The sequence below is a fragment of the Borostomias antarcticus genome (assembly GCF_949987555.1).
Source record: "Borostomias antarcticus genome assembly, chromosome: 13".
NCBI lineage: Eukaryota > Metazoa > Chordata > Actinopteri > Stomiiformes > Stomiidae > Borostomias > Borostomias antarcticus.
In genome coordinates, this window is record NC_140246.1 from 10,470,891 (window position 1) to 10,488,553 (window position 17,663).

The following is a 17,663-nucleotide window of genomic DNA, read 5'->3' on the forward strand; positions in this document are numbered from 1 at the left end:
GGCACACCCAAAATCACACCCTTCAACCGTGCACCCGGAACATGAGCCTTCACCCTTTCCCCGCCAAGCGACGACACCCCCAGGATCTTGCTACTCTGTATCTCGCTGCTAGCACAAATCAATACTCGCCTATTGCCGAGAAACCGAGCAAACTTCACCTTCCCTATCTCCTTCTCGATCGCCTTAGTCAGTTTAAGGGGATGACAGTGCCCGCCATCCTGATCAAACTCCACAATTACCTTCCACTCCACGACACGACCGGGGCTCACCCGAGAGCTACCTTCACCGAGTCTCGACTGCTTCACACAGCCGCCCACGGACTCACTATCTCCCGAACCCTGCCCCTGATCTCTTCAAACTCCTCCTCGGCCTCGCCTCACTCCACTCGAGTCCTGTACCCACCACCACCATCCGAACAACTAGTAGACATGTTGATACAGTCAGAGTACAGTTTATGCAATCTCACCAGAACCAAACACTTCGAATCTACCGGCCGAACGGCTCCTCCGTCACGGTTCCAACCGGCTCCTCCGTCACGGTTCCAACCGGCTCCGCCTAGCCACCGCCAGCCTCGTTTCTGTAGCCTACAGTCGGGAAAGTAGGCTATACTCACACCTCTTCACTTTTTCCACATTGTGTTAGCCTATGTTACAGCCTTATTCCATAATAAATCATCAATCTACACACATAATGACCTATGGGTTTGGCTTTCTGGTGAACTTTTTGAAAATGTATTAAACATTAAACACTGAATTATCACATGTATAGGTAGCACCTTTGGCAGCGATTAGATTAGTGATTAGTTTATTGGAGTCCACTTATGGTAAATTGATTGGGCATAACTTGTAAAGGTCTACGGTCGAGGAAATTGTCTGTAGACCTCCAAGACATCTGGGATGGTCACTCTGACAGAGCTGCAGCGTTCCTCTGTGGAGATGGGAGAATTAAAGTCTCTGGCCTCCACGGGCCAGCGCTTTGTGGAGTCCGAAGGAGATACAGCCTAGTGTCTCTGCCTCCATGGTGACCGGAGGGACCGCTGGATGGCCCTTCGGAGATGTTTAGGCCCACAATCACCACGGAGCGCCACAGAGACGAAGCTAGTGTAATTCCCCGGCTTCCACTAGCCCACGCATAGTGGAATACCAGAGGAATGCAGCAATACCCCCGGAACAGAGAGCAACGATGACAACAGAGATGACTTCGACAGAACACAGGCGGAGCAGGGGAGGAGATGGGGCGAGCGCGCAGATACGAGCGATCAGCAGTTCCTCTTTTCAAGAATTACTGTTTCGCTTTTGGCTGTGTTTGGGTACAGTACAGCAAAAATGGTCTATGGTCTACAAAGCTATTAATAAATGCTGACATGAAGTATGTTTTTTGTGGTAGATATTCAGTGATGTTACAAGTCTGTTTTTAATTAGAAAACTAGTTTCATTTTCAAAAAAATTACTTTGCTCTTTCACCCAGTGCTGTATTCAGTTAATTTCTACATTGTGTTTTATCAAAATTCATAGGATGCAGTCAATTGCAAGTAGTCACTCTTTGTGAATCAGATAAGAACCACCCACCTCATTAAACAAATACTTTGCCACAAAAACTTAAATGATCTCAAATTAGGCAAATCTGTCATGCTTCCAGTTTAGTTTTCAGTCTACACTGTGTGACCTGAAAAAGGCATATCAGCTACAAACCATGGCAAAAAGTTTGTATTTTTTGTTTTAACCTGGAAGGACTGGACTCATAATTGATCAAAGTTAAATCAGTTTCACAGCGGATCCTCCAGTGACCAATGGGACACAATCATCAGTTAAAACTCCACACAGGTTTAGGGCTTACATTGTTCATTCCCTAGTTCAATTACGAACAAGATGCTACAAAAAAGCTGCGACATAACATTCTGTCTGAATGTCCTATTCCCTTTTCATTACGTTTATTGTATAGTTTTGGTTTCTGTATTTAGTTCCCATTGTAAAAGAAAAAAGGTTCGAACGATTGCTAAATCGGGCCCACAGAGACGTTAGTCTCCTCAGAAGGAGTCAATGAAGTTGAGATAGGCGTTGAGGAAGCCCATCGGGTCCTCCAGCTGTGGGTAGTGGCTGATGTGCTCGTCCAGAACCGACACCGTGGACCTCTGGATCAGCCTCCTGCAAACGGTAGGAACAGAGGAACATCAGGAAACCAGCTGGCTGGAGGTCACAGCATACCACCGTACTTCAGAACTATACACTCACTGGGAACTAAGAGGAACGTTCTAATTGTACAGGAAACTCCTAAATAAATGTACAACAGAGCGATATCAAAGCCCTGCAGATTCTCATGACGTATTGATATCGGATCTGATATTCTGTTGCCTCTGACACTGAAAAGAAACACTCTTCATAGTGGAAAATGACACTGCAACCAGCAATTCAGAAACACAGGTAAAACTAGAACAAAAAAAGACCACACCAACAAAAACACAAACTAATTCGGCAACCTAAACAGCTAGACTCACCCAATCCTTTCTCATAGCATTTGAACTCACAGCACCACCTCCATAACCCAACATGACAAGGGATAACAGAAGACTCACTTGTAATGGCTGATGAACTCAGGGTGAGGGTTGACTGGGTCCAGGGGTCCATAGATCATGTGCACTGAGAGGCAGAAGGGGAGATTACTTAGCAGTGTAGGGACAGGGGACTGGGTGAGGGTGATGGGTGTGAGGGCTTCAGCCACCATTCAAAATAGCGGCTTACATTCAGTTAGGTTATGGCATGTTCATTTCTGTTGATATAATTCAATTAATTGTCTCTAGACCTGAAACTGAACTGGCTCTAGATCCAAAATCATTGTTATTAGTGTCTAATGCACTTTTTTAATGGAAAAAAATGTATATCGCAAATACATCTGGGATTATTTATTATAGCCATAGCATGTACCTTATAACACCCATACCCCCCCCCGGGTTATTCATATCCATATACTGTATATAGCATGTACATAATCCATCCATACCGGTATCTTGATAGTGTATAGATTGTTACTTGCTGTGTAATTTGTAAATTGTGTAGTGTTATCTGTAATGAGCACATCTTGGAGCCGGCAGCAACATTTCACTGTGACTGTACACTGTACATTACATGTGACAAACTAGAAAAAACGCGTAGCGGCTAAATGCCTCCGCCCAACAATGCCAGTTGCAGTTAACCTAACTACCCCTAACCCTGGCTAACCTAACCCTAATGCTAATGCTAGCTAGCTAATGCTAATACTAGCTAACTAAAGCTAGCATTAGTGTTAGAATTAGCGTTAGATAGCGAGCGTTAGCATTAGCATTATCGTTAAAAAGTGCCTTTTGTGATGTCACGGTGACCTTGACCTTTGACATTTGAATACCAAAATCTAATCCAATTAAGTCCAACTGGACATTTTACCCAAATATGAACAAATTCCGTTAAGCCTTTCTTGAGATAATGTGTTCATCAGGCCAAAAACACATTTTGTGAGGTCACAGTGACCTTGAACTTTGACCACCAAAATCTAATCAGTTCATCATTCAGTCCAACTGGACATTTTGGCCAAATATGAACACATTCTGTCAAGATATTCCTGATATCGTGTTCACTAGGCCAAAAATGCCTTTTGTGAGGTCACAGTGACCCTTGACCTTTGACCCCCCCCACGTTCTAAGCAGTTCATCCTTGAGTGCCATTGAACATTTGTACCAAAGGGGAAGAAATTCCGTCAATGTGTTCCCGAGATATTGCATTAACAATCATCGGACGGACGGACGGCCGTACGGACGGACATACGTTCGGACGGACGGACAACCCGAAACCATAATGCTATCGCCTGGCGGAGGCATAATAAAATAATCAGATCTGACATCAATAACAAATGTAAATAAATTACACAGCAGTCCACCCATTCACAAATAAGTATTTTGATTGAACTGAAGTTTATTGGAGTAAATACAACAGTAAGTGTATTAGAGTAAAAAGGGCCAGCACTAGTAGTCATTGGGATAGGGACACATGAAGAGTACAGGTTGCCTATGGGGAGGCCTGGTATACCCCACACCACCCCCTACCGGTCTAGGAGGCACAGAATTAGCATAGCGTCAACACTAAGAGGCTTAGCCTCAGCGACCCACTCGCTAACTCCCTCTCTCGATTCCAGAATACCAGGATGGATGGATGGATTATGTACATGCTATATACAGTATATGTGGTCAAATCTACCCTGTTATGGTCACAGAAACCCGGAGACAAATCTCTATCCAAACAAAGACCTATATGGTTTTTCTTAAGTCGCAAAAAGTCACTGAGTGATTATTTGTTTTGTCATTTAGTGGTTACTGAGCCACCTCGTGTCAGTGGGAAATATATATATGGGAATTCATGTGTTTTTCTAACATTGGATAGATTTGCTTTACTTTACCTGGAAGATTAGTTTCTGTGTGTAAAGATTAGTTTAGTTTATTTGGATCAGTGGTGGCTCTAACAAGTTTTACCTCTAGCAAAAGGGTGGCAGGGGTTCCAGCTGGGGGGGCAGAGGCTATCTCCCACATACACATTTGAACTTCATAAATGGCAACTGGATTGGCACAGCTTTTTTCAGGGGTGGAGGCTGTTAGTACTCACCGGGGATAAATGTTGAGGAGAGGGCCCCCACCCATCTCTCTCTGTGTTTCACCCTCTGGTTGAGGTACTGTATAATGCTATGGAGAGACATGGAGAGGGGCTAAGTACAGTATATGCTGTCTAGCTGATACATATATATCAATACATATCAATCATATCATACATATCAATCAGCAGTTAGCTCCCCCCCCCCCCCCATCACTGAATGGTCAGAAAGGGCAACTACTTATTCATTCAATCAACGACACAGCAGTTGAACAGCTACCGTCCACGCACGTTGCCATGTCTGTAGATACAAATCTGATCACAGCTTGGTCCATTCCATATCTAGTGAATTATGCTACCTGGTGCACCCAGGGTACAGACCTGTCCATGACCAGATTGCCATCATTGTAGCGTATTGTTGTCCACATGTCCCAGTACTCAGCGTCTGTGGGCTGGGTGTTCGGACCAAACACCTCTCCAATCCTACCATGGACGCAGGTAAACAGGGTCAACGCATTACATGGAGAAACAAGCCCTGGTCACATGTTCTAGTCAGCTACCGGCATGCCGGTACATAGAGTTAGTTCCTCATTCTACACCAGTGCCTCTAATGCTCACTTATCTGGCCCCCGGGTGATTACTGTTTTTTTGCTTCCCTCTGGAATATGTAGAGAGTGGGTCGTATGCCCACCTCCCTTGTTCTCTGTAAAGCGCATTGTGTTGCCTCTGGGTATGAAATGCGCTATATAAATAAAGCTTTGATTGATTGATTGATAATGTAAACTGTGTAAGGTGATACTGTGGTGTGTAAGGAGATACTGACCCTTTTGAGAAGATCAGGTAGTTGGTAAGGTGGGTGAGAACGGAAGACAGGTAACTAAAGTCCTTGAGTAGCTGTGTGGGGGACAAGATGGAGACATTATTCAACAAACTTAATGAATGACAGCTCTGGTCCAGTCAGCATGAGGGAGAGAAACGTTGCACCATTTGAGCAGAAAGAATGTGAGACATTCTTAAACAAATGGTAGCAAAGCTGCATAAAACCAAATGTAACAGTTTAAAACCATTTTATACAGTATAAAAGATCAAACAGAAAACGCTGACCAACCGTCTGCATGAGTCTAGGATGGTGCGTTTCTGGGAATATCCCTGTTGATACAGAAAGAAAACAGTTTTCTCTGTTTTAAATGTAACACCCTAACATAGTGAACACAAAATAATATTTTAAAAAGCTTCACCTTTTAAAAGTTTAATATACAGTATAGTTAAATTCAATAAATATGGACATATGATCAAAATAATCCACACACTTTTAGCCTTCCTCAGCACCAGTCTCTATACTAAATCCACCATAGGATACAGTAATGTACGAATGTGTGACTTTTTCGGACAGTAACTAGCTTAACCAATCAGGAAAGGGGACTAGACTGCACTCTACCTCCATTGGACAGACAGAGGCTGTTAATGGCGAGGTGTCCAGTTTTGTTGTGGTCACTCCTGTGGGAGATAGAAAGTTTGTGTGGGGAGGTTTTGACGGTTATGGTCAATTATAATGTCAAAGCATTCACACAGCTGACCAAACAACAAGTCAATGGGACTAATGTGGATAAGTAGCAGTTAAATAAACACAGTGACAGCAAAATGCCACCCTTCACAATCAGCACTGTAGCGGTATACGTCACTAGTGACATAAGCATACAACCCGTCATAGTTGTTACCACATAGTCACCCCAGTAATAATCTTAGTGGTGATCCTGCTCAGTTAAAGCTTCTAACTCATTGGGAGAACATGGTGGTGGTAGTGGGGGGGTGCACAACTGAGACCGTAGCTAACGGAGCATGAAGAGTACTACGATTGATAGACACATTTCTCTGATGTGCTCTAGCTACACAGGGAGAGGAATGTAGACTCAGCAATGCCCCCCACCCACCACCAGAACCCACATGAACACCCCCCTTCACCCCGACATGTACACCCCCTCCACCCAGACCATGTTGTACACTCACCTACATACAATACAACTGTATGATAAGTCACTATCACACCGATACCCACAACATAGCCGTAACACAGGAAGACGCATGTGCGCACACACAAGCATACAAGCACAAATGCGCGCGCGCACACACACACCACACACCTGTAGAGCAGCTCAAGGGCCACTGTGTCCCCATAGCCATGGGAGATCAGGTTGACCCTCTGCTCCGTCAGGCCCAGGTGGGCCACCAAGGCCTCCACTATGCTGGCCTGCTCAAAAATTGAGTAATTGTGGGGTCTCTGGCAGGAGGAGGAGAGGTGGTGAGTTCACAACATGGTTTGTTAACATTTAAAGAAAAAATACTGTTTTCAATCTGTTTATACTAGCCGGGTCTCCCTTAAAAAAAGAGAGATGTGCATTTCATACAGTGGAGGTACGACAGCACTTTCTTAAAAGCGGAAGGGAGACTCACAGGTTTGTCACTGAAGCCAAAGCCCAGGAAGTCCAGTCCTATGACTCGATTAAAGCGTTGACGCAGCGGCTCCCAAATCTATGAGACACATGGAAAACACACAACAGCTGTCTCAGCCTTCCATGGAACCAGATGGAACAATAGCAATATTGACATTGCAGTGTGCAGTCATTATTTGGGACGGTGGCAGTGAATGTTGTGAAATTAAAAGATCTGGGTCAGCAGAACAGAGCTGAGGTCAGCAGCATGGCATTAAAAGCCATGTATTAGTCTTCTCAGAGCAGTTAGCTCACCTTGTACCAGTCTAAGCTGGAGGTCGGGAAACCATGGAGAAGTATGACCACATCAGAGCATCCCACAGCCCCATAGGTATCTGTGGTACACAGCAGAAGGTAGGGGAGGAAGAATTGAGGACAACAACGGGGCATGTTAATGCATTGATCAATATTGCGCTATAGAATTTGGGTGGACAAGTGTAATTTCATTGATGGACATTTTATTGTATCTACACATCACCGGTGTGGTGAATCTTCTGCTACGTTTACCAATGAGGACTGGCACAATGGTTTCCTGAACATGGTCAGTGACAGAATGAGAAACTGTCTCCTGTCCTCCTCTCTACATCCACCTTTAGTGCTCAGAGAGCTGTAGTGTTACTGAACACAGTTGGTTCCACACAAGCGAAGCTTCCCTATTGGTCTGGTACAAACCCATCCCGTGGTCCAGACAGTGGGCAAAGAAACAGTGATTGTTGTTAACAAAGATTAATTTGGAATGAGTCAATGCTCTACACATGTGGATAGAGAGTTACTGAAGAAGACACCATACCTCTGTAGAATATATTGTTGCCCCTGTAAGTGAAGTATGTGCCAGAGGAGCGCCACAGCTTAAGGCGGATGGACAGTTTAGGGGGAGGGTTGTGCACGTAGACCGCGATCAGAGGTAGGCATATTAAGACCACCTTAAGCCACCATTCCCAATCTGCATGTCGCATCCCCAACTCTGGAGTATGAGGAAGGAAATATTGAGTTGTATATAGGGATAACAACAGCGTACCTGTAGACTTTGTAGCTAACAACCTTACAAATAGTCCATGCGGCCATCGATGGCGTGACATACACCCTGGAATTGTCAATAAAGCTATGTGGGCCCTGCAAAATTCATCACGCTATACGGTCACAGCACTTCCATGTGTCAATTCTTACTGGACTGCTGTACTAAGTCGTCTAAAAGCTTCTGATAGGCTAATAGAAACTTTGCGTTACTCGCTCACTGTAGAATCCGAGACTTGGGTACGCTCCACCGGAACGACTGTAAATTGGTTTGGCGTGTTATTCCTGTTTCGTGCGTCCTGCGCGAGATTACTTTTCGCAACCCAGTTTTGCAAGTTTAACAACATAGAGTTTAGGGTTAGGGTGAGGGTCAGGTGTAAGGTTAGGTTCAGGGTTAAGGTTAGGGGTTAGGGTCTTCCTTAACCCTAAACTCAATGGTGTTATGGACCTCACCCCGTCGAATGCATTCTTTACCGCGGCCTTTTTGTGGCAGTCTCTTGAGCGGTCGTCAGGGATCTACGCATCAAGAATAGCATGACCCGCAATTCAGAATAGCCACTGGTCGGTGCGGAGGTCGGGTGTATCCCATGCGCTTCTGTACAGTCGGGAAAGTAGGCTACTCACACCTCTTCACTTTTTCCACATTGTGTTAGCCTATGTTACAGCCTTATTCCATAATAAATCATCAATCTACACACATAATGACCTATGGGGTCTTTCTGGTGAACTTTTTGAAAATGTATCAAACATTAAACACTGAAATATCCCATGTATAGGTAGCACCTTTGGCAGAGATTATATTAGTGATTAGTTTATTGGAGTCCACTTATGGTAAATGCAATTGATTGGGCATAATTTGTAAAGGTCTACGGTCGAGGAAATTGTCTGTAGACCTCCGAGACATCTGGGATGGTCACTCTGACAGAGCTGCAGCGCTCCTCTGTGGAGATGGGAGAACCTTCCAAAAGGACAACCATCTCTGCATCACTCCACCAATCAGGCCTTTATGGTAGTGGCCAGACGGAGACCTCTCCTTAGTAAAAGGCACATGACAGCCTGCTTGGAGTTGGTCAAAAGGCACCTAAAGGACTGGATGGCACACAAACAAGATTATCTGGTCTGATGAAACCAATATTGAACTATTTGGCCTAAAGGCCAAGCGTCACTTCTGGAGATCAGGCCCTGCTCATCACTTGGCTAATACCATCCCCACGGTGAAGCATGGTGGTGGCAGCATAATGCTGTGAGGATGTTTTTCAGTGGCAGGAACTAGGAGACTACTCAGGATCGAGGGAAAGATAAACAGAGCAAAGTACAGAGATGTTTGACGAAAACCTGCTCCAGAGCGAAGGTTAACCTTCCAACAGGACAACGAACCCAAGCACACAGCCAAGACAAGGAAGGAGTGGCTTTGGGATAAACCTGTGAATGTCTTTGAGAGGCCCAGCCAGAGCCCGGACCTCAACCCAATCATCTCTGTAAAGACCTGAAAATAGCTGTGCAGCTACGCTCCCCATCTCAGAGCTTGAGAGGATCTCCACAAAAGAATGGGAGTAATACCCCAAATACAGAAAAACCACATACCCCAAATACAGGTGTGCCAAGCTTGTGGCTTCATACCCAAGAAGTCTTGAGTCTGTAATCGCTGCCAAAGGTGCTTCAAATAGGTACTGAGTAAAGGATGTGAATACCTATGTACATATGATATTTCGTTTTTATTTTTATTTTAGGCTAATACATTTGCAAAAAAACAACAAAAAACACTGTGATTATGGGGTATTGTGTGTAGCTGTGTGAGAAAAAATAGCTTAATTCATTTTGGAATAAGGCTAACAAAATGTGGAAAAAGTGAAGGGGTGTGAGCACTGAATACTGGGGGAGTGAGATTATCCAACAACTCACTATGAGGCCTGTTTCACTCGGTGTATAAGATTTTATTATATTCATATTGGCATTTGACCTTTTATCAGTAAATTGTGATCGCTTATTTAGGCCTACTAGCCTATAAAACACGATTCTTCCCAAAATCTACAACATTGAGGTGGGAGCTACAGTAGGGTTTCCTGGCCAGTAGTGCCCCAGTGGCGCTGGCCAGAGCTTGAGGTGGATCGAAGGTTGTTGGCAGTGATATGGCAGGAAAGGGCAGGTGATCCGGTGGTAGCAGTAGGGCAGCATCTGAGGGTGGAGTGGTCTGCACATCTACAGGTATACACAGATGGGTCTAGAGATCCTTGTAGTGGAAGGGAAGGGTTTGCAATCTCCATTCCTCAGCTTCAGATAAGCCAGGGAAGGAGGTTGCAGGATGGGACCTCCATTTACTCAGCTGAGCTTATTGCAATATTATGGGCCATATGATGGGTTGAGGATGGAGGTTGGAAGGACGTGGTGGTGTGCTCAGATTCTGCTGCAGCTTTGGCTGATTTAGGAAGGGGAGGGGGGGTGTTGAGTGGAAGGCCAAATGTAGTAAATGAGATACGGATAGTGCTCTATAGGTTGTGGAGGAAGGGGTGTAATATGGGGTTTGTGGAGGGCAATGAAGGAGCGGATATGGGGGCTAAGGCTAGCCTTAAAAGGGAGAGGGTGGATGTTCAGGTGCCATTTGGCACAGGAGAGTGTAAGAGTTTGGTTCAGGAGGGTACTGTATCTGTCGTCAGTGGCATCTGCATCCCATTCGGCCCTCAGTCAGAGCAAGGGGTAGAAGTTGGATGTGTCGGGTGGATGATGTTAAATTTATAAGATTAAGGCTGGGACACTGTGGGTTGGCAAGTAGGCTGCTGCTGGTGGGCAAGCACGGGGATGGAAACTGCAGAATGAGGGGGACTGGAGACGGTTACTCGTGCTAATGCACTGTCCATTGTATGCCACAGGGAGGAGTGAGTTGTCTTTGAAGATGGCAGGTTTGGGGGCTTAGTCTTTCTCAGTGAAAACGCTATTGGGTGAATCGGAACATCAGACAAGGGAAACAAGGTTTGTTATTGATTTTCTCAACTCCTCAGGCTTCCAAGAATATATTCTAATAATCTAATGGGGCCAACGAAAATGGACTGTATTTATTTAGTTAGCTATTATTGGTTTATTTTATTGTATTTTAGGATTATTTTACTTTTATTTTGTTATTATTGAGTTCTGTTTTTTGACCGGAGGGTGGCAGCAATGCACTTCCGGTGCCTAGTCTGCTGGAAAGAAAGAAGAATCGCTCTCAGTGGCAAAGAATATGTAATGCCAAGAGGGGACACTTATGTAAATGTTTGGCACCCGCCTGAAGAGGGTGCTTGTGTAGCGTTCCCGCCATTATGGACTGTCATCTGCTGCCAAATTCATCCCGTCAGGTCCACATGAAGACTACAAATCAGCTGCTAAAAAAACATCTGGAAAAACTAAAACAGTGTTCTGCAATAAATTGTCAGAACTATCAGAGCACATCAGAGTATCAGAGTACCAGAGCTTGCCTTTCATTGGTTCCCCAAAGATTCTGACAGGTAAATGTTCACAAAAGTGTATTGAAGTTGACTGGACCTGTTAGTGCTAGCTAGCTAGTGTAACCACTGTAATACAGTTTACAGTTCATGCTAGTTTGCAGTTAAAGTTGCACAGAAACGAACGTTTGAGATCATCCATCTTCCGTAGTTTGACGTATTTCCAATGCAAACAAGCTATGAGGGTGGGACTAGTCTGGGGACTGTCTCGTTCGCAGTTGTTTCACCGGTCTAGAGCGGAAGCGCCATGACGCATCGCATAATCTTCCGTTCTGGACCGGAAGAAGAACAGTTGTTGTAATGTTTTTACTGTAGGTTGCACATGAAGTTTCGAGTAGATAACATTCGCGATGGCATCACCAGGCATAACACCAAGGAAAATTGTAAAAGAAGATGTGAGAACTACCGGTTAAGGAAAAATAAAGCAAGCGGAAGTAGGAGGCGGGCTCTACAGGCTCGAGCCGGAAGAAGGGGCGGGCTTAAGGCAGTGAAGTAAATGGATACCAGACTGGTGACGCGAGGCTAGGGTGGGATATGCGTTTAGTGGAATTTGATTGGAACATTGACAAGTGGACGGGTTTTAAGAACTTTAGACAGATTCGATAGAAGGATAGCGTTGATTGACGGGTGGATGTCGTGAGATTATTGGCCTAAAATCTAAGGTACCTGTTGTCGTAATTGCACGTGACCTACCGTTTTCCAGGAAGTAAGAAATTATATACTTTGATATAAGATTACAAAAGTAGAATTTTGTAGTCTTATGTTTTTGGCATATATCGTTGAATAGGTGTACACTATGACCAATTATGTGAACCAAAATGCTTTTTTCCATTTCTGTGCGACTTGAACCATTGTAAACTAGTTGGCTCAGACTTGTTGACGGTTGACGTGGCTTTTATCCGACCTGTACACAGAAAGGCATCACATCACAGCCATATACAGATGGACAAGACGATCCCAGGCAACACTGCTCGTCTGGAACCGTCTTGTCCATTACTATAGTCTAACTATGGTGTGATGCCTTTCTGTGTACAGGGCAGATAAAAATCATGTGAACCTGAAGCAAGTCTTTGCAGTCCTAATTTGGCAAGTGCTTGCCGAAAAAGGATGGGGGTGGGGGGGTGCTAACAGATACTTTTAAGTATTGATTGTCGCGCGAATTGTTGACGGGGGGGCTCAGAGATTTTGGATTTTTCGCGCGAGTTGTTTCCCGGGGGGGGGGGGGGGACAAACAATACACTCTTTTCGTTTATGTGTTACCTGGCTGGTTAGATGTCATCACTCGGGTACTCTGGATGAGGAAAGGAAAGGGCAGGGGAGGAGATGTGTGTGCTGTGTGCAGTGCTGCTGCAGCGCGCCTCCGTTTGTGTCCGCTTTTCGCGTTTACCGTTACCGACAAAGGAAGAGAGGGAGGGGAGGGGCACGGCTGTGCCGTGCGTGTGTGTGTGTGTGGGGGGGTCTGGCAAAATTACAACGCATTTTGGGGCATTATTATTACGCGCTTTTTAATCTGACGCGCAGTCGGATTCTGCGGTGGTAATTTTTCGGCACAACACCTGAAAACTAGTGAGCGCTGTGTTGTGTTTTTGTGTAGGAGAAATATCCGCTGATACAAAATATCGGTGTCATAGACATTATACGTAAAACATACGTATAATGAGAGTATGATGAAGCTAGCAGGTGGACGGTTGATTAATGATGATTTTGTATCCTTGAAGGACCTACATGTTTTCACAGTCAAATAAGTTGTTATTTTGTGGGACTTTTATTTTGAAATTAATTGAAGGAAAGCTACCGGACATGTGTTCGGAGGCTTTCCTGCTAGGGTCACACTTCTACATTGCTAGAGGAGCGTGTCCAAATTTTAACCGTACAAATGTCCAAACTACAGTTATTCAGAGATTTTGTAAACGAGCGATTGGCAGCGGCAGCTTTGGAGATATTTTGTCAATATGAAAAAACGCTTGCAGAGTGCCAAGAAGAAATCCGTCGTTCCAACGAGCAACTGCAAAGAGTGTTTCAACCCGAGATCCAGCTGCATCGAACAGGTTCTATATTTCCCTCGTCTGAGTTCTGAATTGACCCATTATTCTTTTTAAACATCAATGTCAAGCTATGTATCTCGATGTCAAGTGTAGCGGTCGGTACTCTGTCGTGCGTTGTGTATTTTTAAATGACCACGGTGGCAGGGATCTCGTTGGCAATCAGGCTGTTTATTCTGTAAAACATACGACCAACCACTCGCTGCGTGTGCAGCATTCAATTGGTAAAGGCCCTCAGACTGTCTCGAGCAACTGCCCGTAATGAAACTGAACAGTAACATTTATATTTCGAACCAAATTAAAAGGGAAAATGTACCTGTTAAACGCAGCATTCAATTGGTAGCCTACAGGCTAATGGAAAGGGAAAACCAGCATTAGCCAATAGGCTAGCTAGCAACACCCCACTCGAGTGGCTAACAGATATCTCTCCAACATATTTTGCCTACACAAAACACACAAATATTATGTGTACACCTCCAGGTTACTCATTATACACCAATTGCATGGATGTTACCAACATTACGTAATGGCATTTAGAATAGTAAATCAATAGCCGGGTGCTTGTGAATTTCGTGACCTACCCCTCAGACTGTCTCGTGCAACTGCACAGAAAGAGGGGTCACACGCTGCAAAAACCAGGGACAGCGGGGGGCGGGCCTACATCCTGTCAATCATGACAAGTGGAACCGTAATCAATCTGCTACACAAGCCTATCTAAAGCTACTAGCTGGAATGGCTAGCATGTCTGGAACTATCAAGAGGGTGCATCACACCCCGACAGAACGTAAACGGTGGCGTGTTGGAACACTGCTGATTAGGTAACACAGAGAAAATGTGTCATTCAACTGAAAAACATAGCAAAACAATCAACGTTTGTTGATGTCCTCACCATGGAGGAATAGTACCTCATCAACCCAGGCTCTCCACCTGGCTCTCTTCTACTCCGTGGAGAAATTGGGAGAGGACTTGTTCGAGGAGTCTGAGATCCCGTCGAGTGGCCGCTCACTCCAGTGTGGGAACAATGATGTGGCATCCTCTGTCACCGCCTCATCTCTGGCCCTTCATGCCCCGGTTCCTTCCCTGTGGGAGGATTTCCATGGTCTGATGAAATCTGCAGCGGAGAGACTGAACATTGCCATGCCTGTATCTATATACCATACCTGGTGGGTTGAATTTGAAATCACATGGTAATACTAGTCCCGTGCAAATAGGGCTTAATACAACAAAATTCAAGCAGTGTCAATTGGTAGGATGTAAGCTAAAAGAGGTGCATTCATTGCACCAAAGAGGTGGCAATTAATGTATTGTTTAATAAAGCCATGTATTTTAATGGATAACTGTCTCCTATCAAGTAGCCTACACATTGTGCGCTCTCTCCAAACTCACCAGACACTCAAGCACACTTCCATTTTTCGGAGCGCATTCTGTTGAACGACAGATAACAAACAGAACATTCTGGTCTTTAGCAATAATCTAAATGTTTCTAGGATTTAGCCTATTTCTTTGCTTGCAACATGTTTACCCAGGGGTAAGAGGAACCCAGGTATGTGACCTGATATAGGGAGGCCATAGAGTCTGATGGCACCTGGGGTCTGGGGCAATGTGGGGTGAGACATATCTGGTGATAGCCCTTGTTTTCTTTTAGTTTTTTTTTTTTACTTTGTTTATTGGATTTTCAGCATAACCAACAATTACAAAGGAATTGTACTTGAAAATTATCCAATAGTGATAGCCCTTGTTAATGGCTGTGACTGAACAGTTGAATAATGAAACCACTTAAAACATATCATGTGATCAGTCCAAATCAGAGCATTCTCCCTCACTAGATTCTGAATCAAACTCCGATCTTCCGATCATCATCTCCCTCCACCTCCTCACTTGCATCTTCCTCGCTCTCTTCAGCTGGCCCTGGTGTAGGTAGATGCATTGGGAGAGCAGGTCGCATGTGGCGGACAGGGCAGCAGTGACCACCCATCAGCTCCCAGCCATGTTCGAGTGTTGTGCTTCAGGGAGGGATGACACACTAGATAATGCCAAGTAGTTGGCGTGGAGGCAGTGTTGGCATAGGCTATTTGCATCTGGAGGGAGACAGATGAATGATTTGTTCTTCATTCCCTTCCACTTCGTGGCACCGGCCTCAGCCATGGTGCTGCTCTTCTTGTCACTATAGATCACATGTTGTGTGAGCTCCTCTACCATATCCTACTCAAAGTCAAGGCTATCTCTGCACTGCAAGAGCTGCCGTCGTGCCACAGGGATCTTCGCTACTTTGTTGTACACCGACAACTTACCCTTGCCATAAAAGCCTGAGTTGGCATTACAGCCTATAATACTGTGTAGCATACCGGGCAGCTGCTAGATGACTGCTGCCGTGACATAGGCATCAGTATCAGCTGTACCAATGATAACAGGGCCACTGTAGCCCGACTCAAGCCATGCTGTGTAAGCAGTGAAGCGGATGCTGTCAGTCTTAGACTGGTCAAAGCGGTAGTAGGGTGCATCGGTTGCTGGGTTGACAAGTTGGTGCAGTGGGAGCCAAAAGAGTAGACAATTCTGTGCAGTGTTGGTCAGGTAGCTGCATATTAGGTAGCTGCTTTTTGCAGCTGATGTTTTGTTGCTGACCCTTTGAACGCTCTGGCAGAGGGAAAGGGCTGGCTCAATTTCATGTAGGTGCTGGGGATATGTGCCTTACCCGGGCAGGTCTTAATTTAGTCATGTATGCTGCGTCGTACAGGTTTTTCACACAGATGATACAGTCATCATCACCATGGCGGGCAAAGATGATGGACACCTTGTAGACATAGCGCCCCAAACAAGTGGTCAGACTATCTGGCATCTGCCGATTTTCTGCTGATGGAGTTGCCATCCTCCAGATAATGCCCTTGTCGATGAGAGTGATGTAGGGTTGCAGATCTACAGGTTTTAGAGAGCGCTTCTGGATGAACTTGCTCTTCTGTCTTCCTCCATGTGCCGTTGGAGTTAAATAAGGCTATACACTACCTGTAGTGTCATAACACAACACATCAAAAAAGTCAGAACACATACAAAAAAAAGTAACAACACATTTAAAGTCCAGGTTAACCCAGTTCAAATTTTTGTTTTGAGCTTCACACACCACAGGAAAACATGTCATTAACCGCCCAGCCAAATCTGAGTGATTAAAAATGTCGCTAAGTATATAAAATAAGGCTTCAAAATCGGTTAAAAATCAGCAGCATTCTCTGGTCTGAGACTGTGGGGGCGTGTCTGCTGAAGGCACCGAAGCCACACCCAATTGCGTGGGGAGGGGGTGTGGAGGGAAGAACCTGTCAAATAGTACCGTTCTCTGGTCTGCATATTGTCACACTGGCACGCCGTCTCTTTTGTGGTAGGAAGGCACAGCTTTGTGAAAACAGAGAGGAGTTGAAATTACACTTGTCTAATGAGTCAAACGCACAGATGCTTCCTCCTAACCTACCTCCTGACAAACAACACAGGTAAAACTGTAGCTACTCTATACCAACGCGCCAGTGTTACTGCCCTTAGATGCAAAATACAAAAACAGGCAACGAGGAATGTATGAGTCTGTCCCTATTTTCTCACTGCCACCTCCGGACCCATTCCTATCCCTCCCAGGCGATCCTGTCGTCCCTTGGGATCAATGGAAAAAGTTGTTTAAAATGTACCTTTTAGTCACTGACTTGAACAGCGCTGATAGCGCGAAGAAGCGTACACTACCGGAGTTGATAATCGGGACAGACTCATCCACTCTCGTTGGCAATGTTATGTGTGAGAATAACGAGCACTCGGCTTCAACTTTCCCGCAACATATCCAACAGAACTGGAATGTTCAGCCAGTAGCCGCCGAGCACCGCTTCACTGGGAGAGGGTGCGTCTTTCTCCAGCTGCAGCTGGTCTACCTAATCATCCCCCTCGCTCCCGCCTCCCGGTCTCCCGCTGGAGAAATATACTGTAACCATTACCGGTGAACCCATACGCACATCAGGTGCCACAAATATGGCAGGCAGTTTCTGTATAGTTAACGCTTATAGT

The 17,663-nt window shown here is 45.1% G+C and overlaps 1 protein-coding gene across 2 annotated transcripts; it reads right to left on the minus strand.

The window, feature by feature from the left end:
- Nucleotides 1–1,457: 1,457 nt before the first annotated feature.
- LOC311316644 (mesoderm-specific transcript homolog protein-like) lies at nt 1,458–14,786 on the minus strand. Of its 2 annotated transcripts, XM_084447555.1 has the most exons (13): nt 14,213–14,228; nt 13,948–13,982; nt 7,890–8,063; nt 7,355–7,434; nt 7,062–7,139; nt 6,752–6,888; nt 6,049–6,107; nt 5,719–5,759; nt 5,434–5,504; nt 4,992–5,093; nt 4,626–4,702; nt 2,573–2,636; nt 1,458–2,144 (listed from the first exon to the last, which is right to left on the minus strand). In XM_084447555.1, the coding sequence occupies exons 2-13, from the start codon at nt 13,961–13,963 to the stop codon at nt 2,027–2,029; spliced, it is 1,017 nt and encodes a 338-aa protein (XP_084303681.1). In that variant the 5' UTR covers nt 13,964–13,982; nt 14,213–14,228; the 3' UTR covers nt 1,458–2,026. The 2 variants fall into 2 exon arrangements, with proteins under 2 accessions (XP_084303681.1, XP_084303680.1); XM_084447554.1 differs by having other exon boundaries at nt 13,948–14,786.
- Between the last annotated feature and the right edge of the window lie 2,877 nt (nt 14,787–17,663).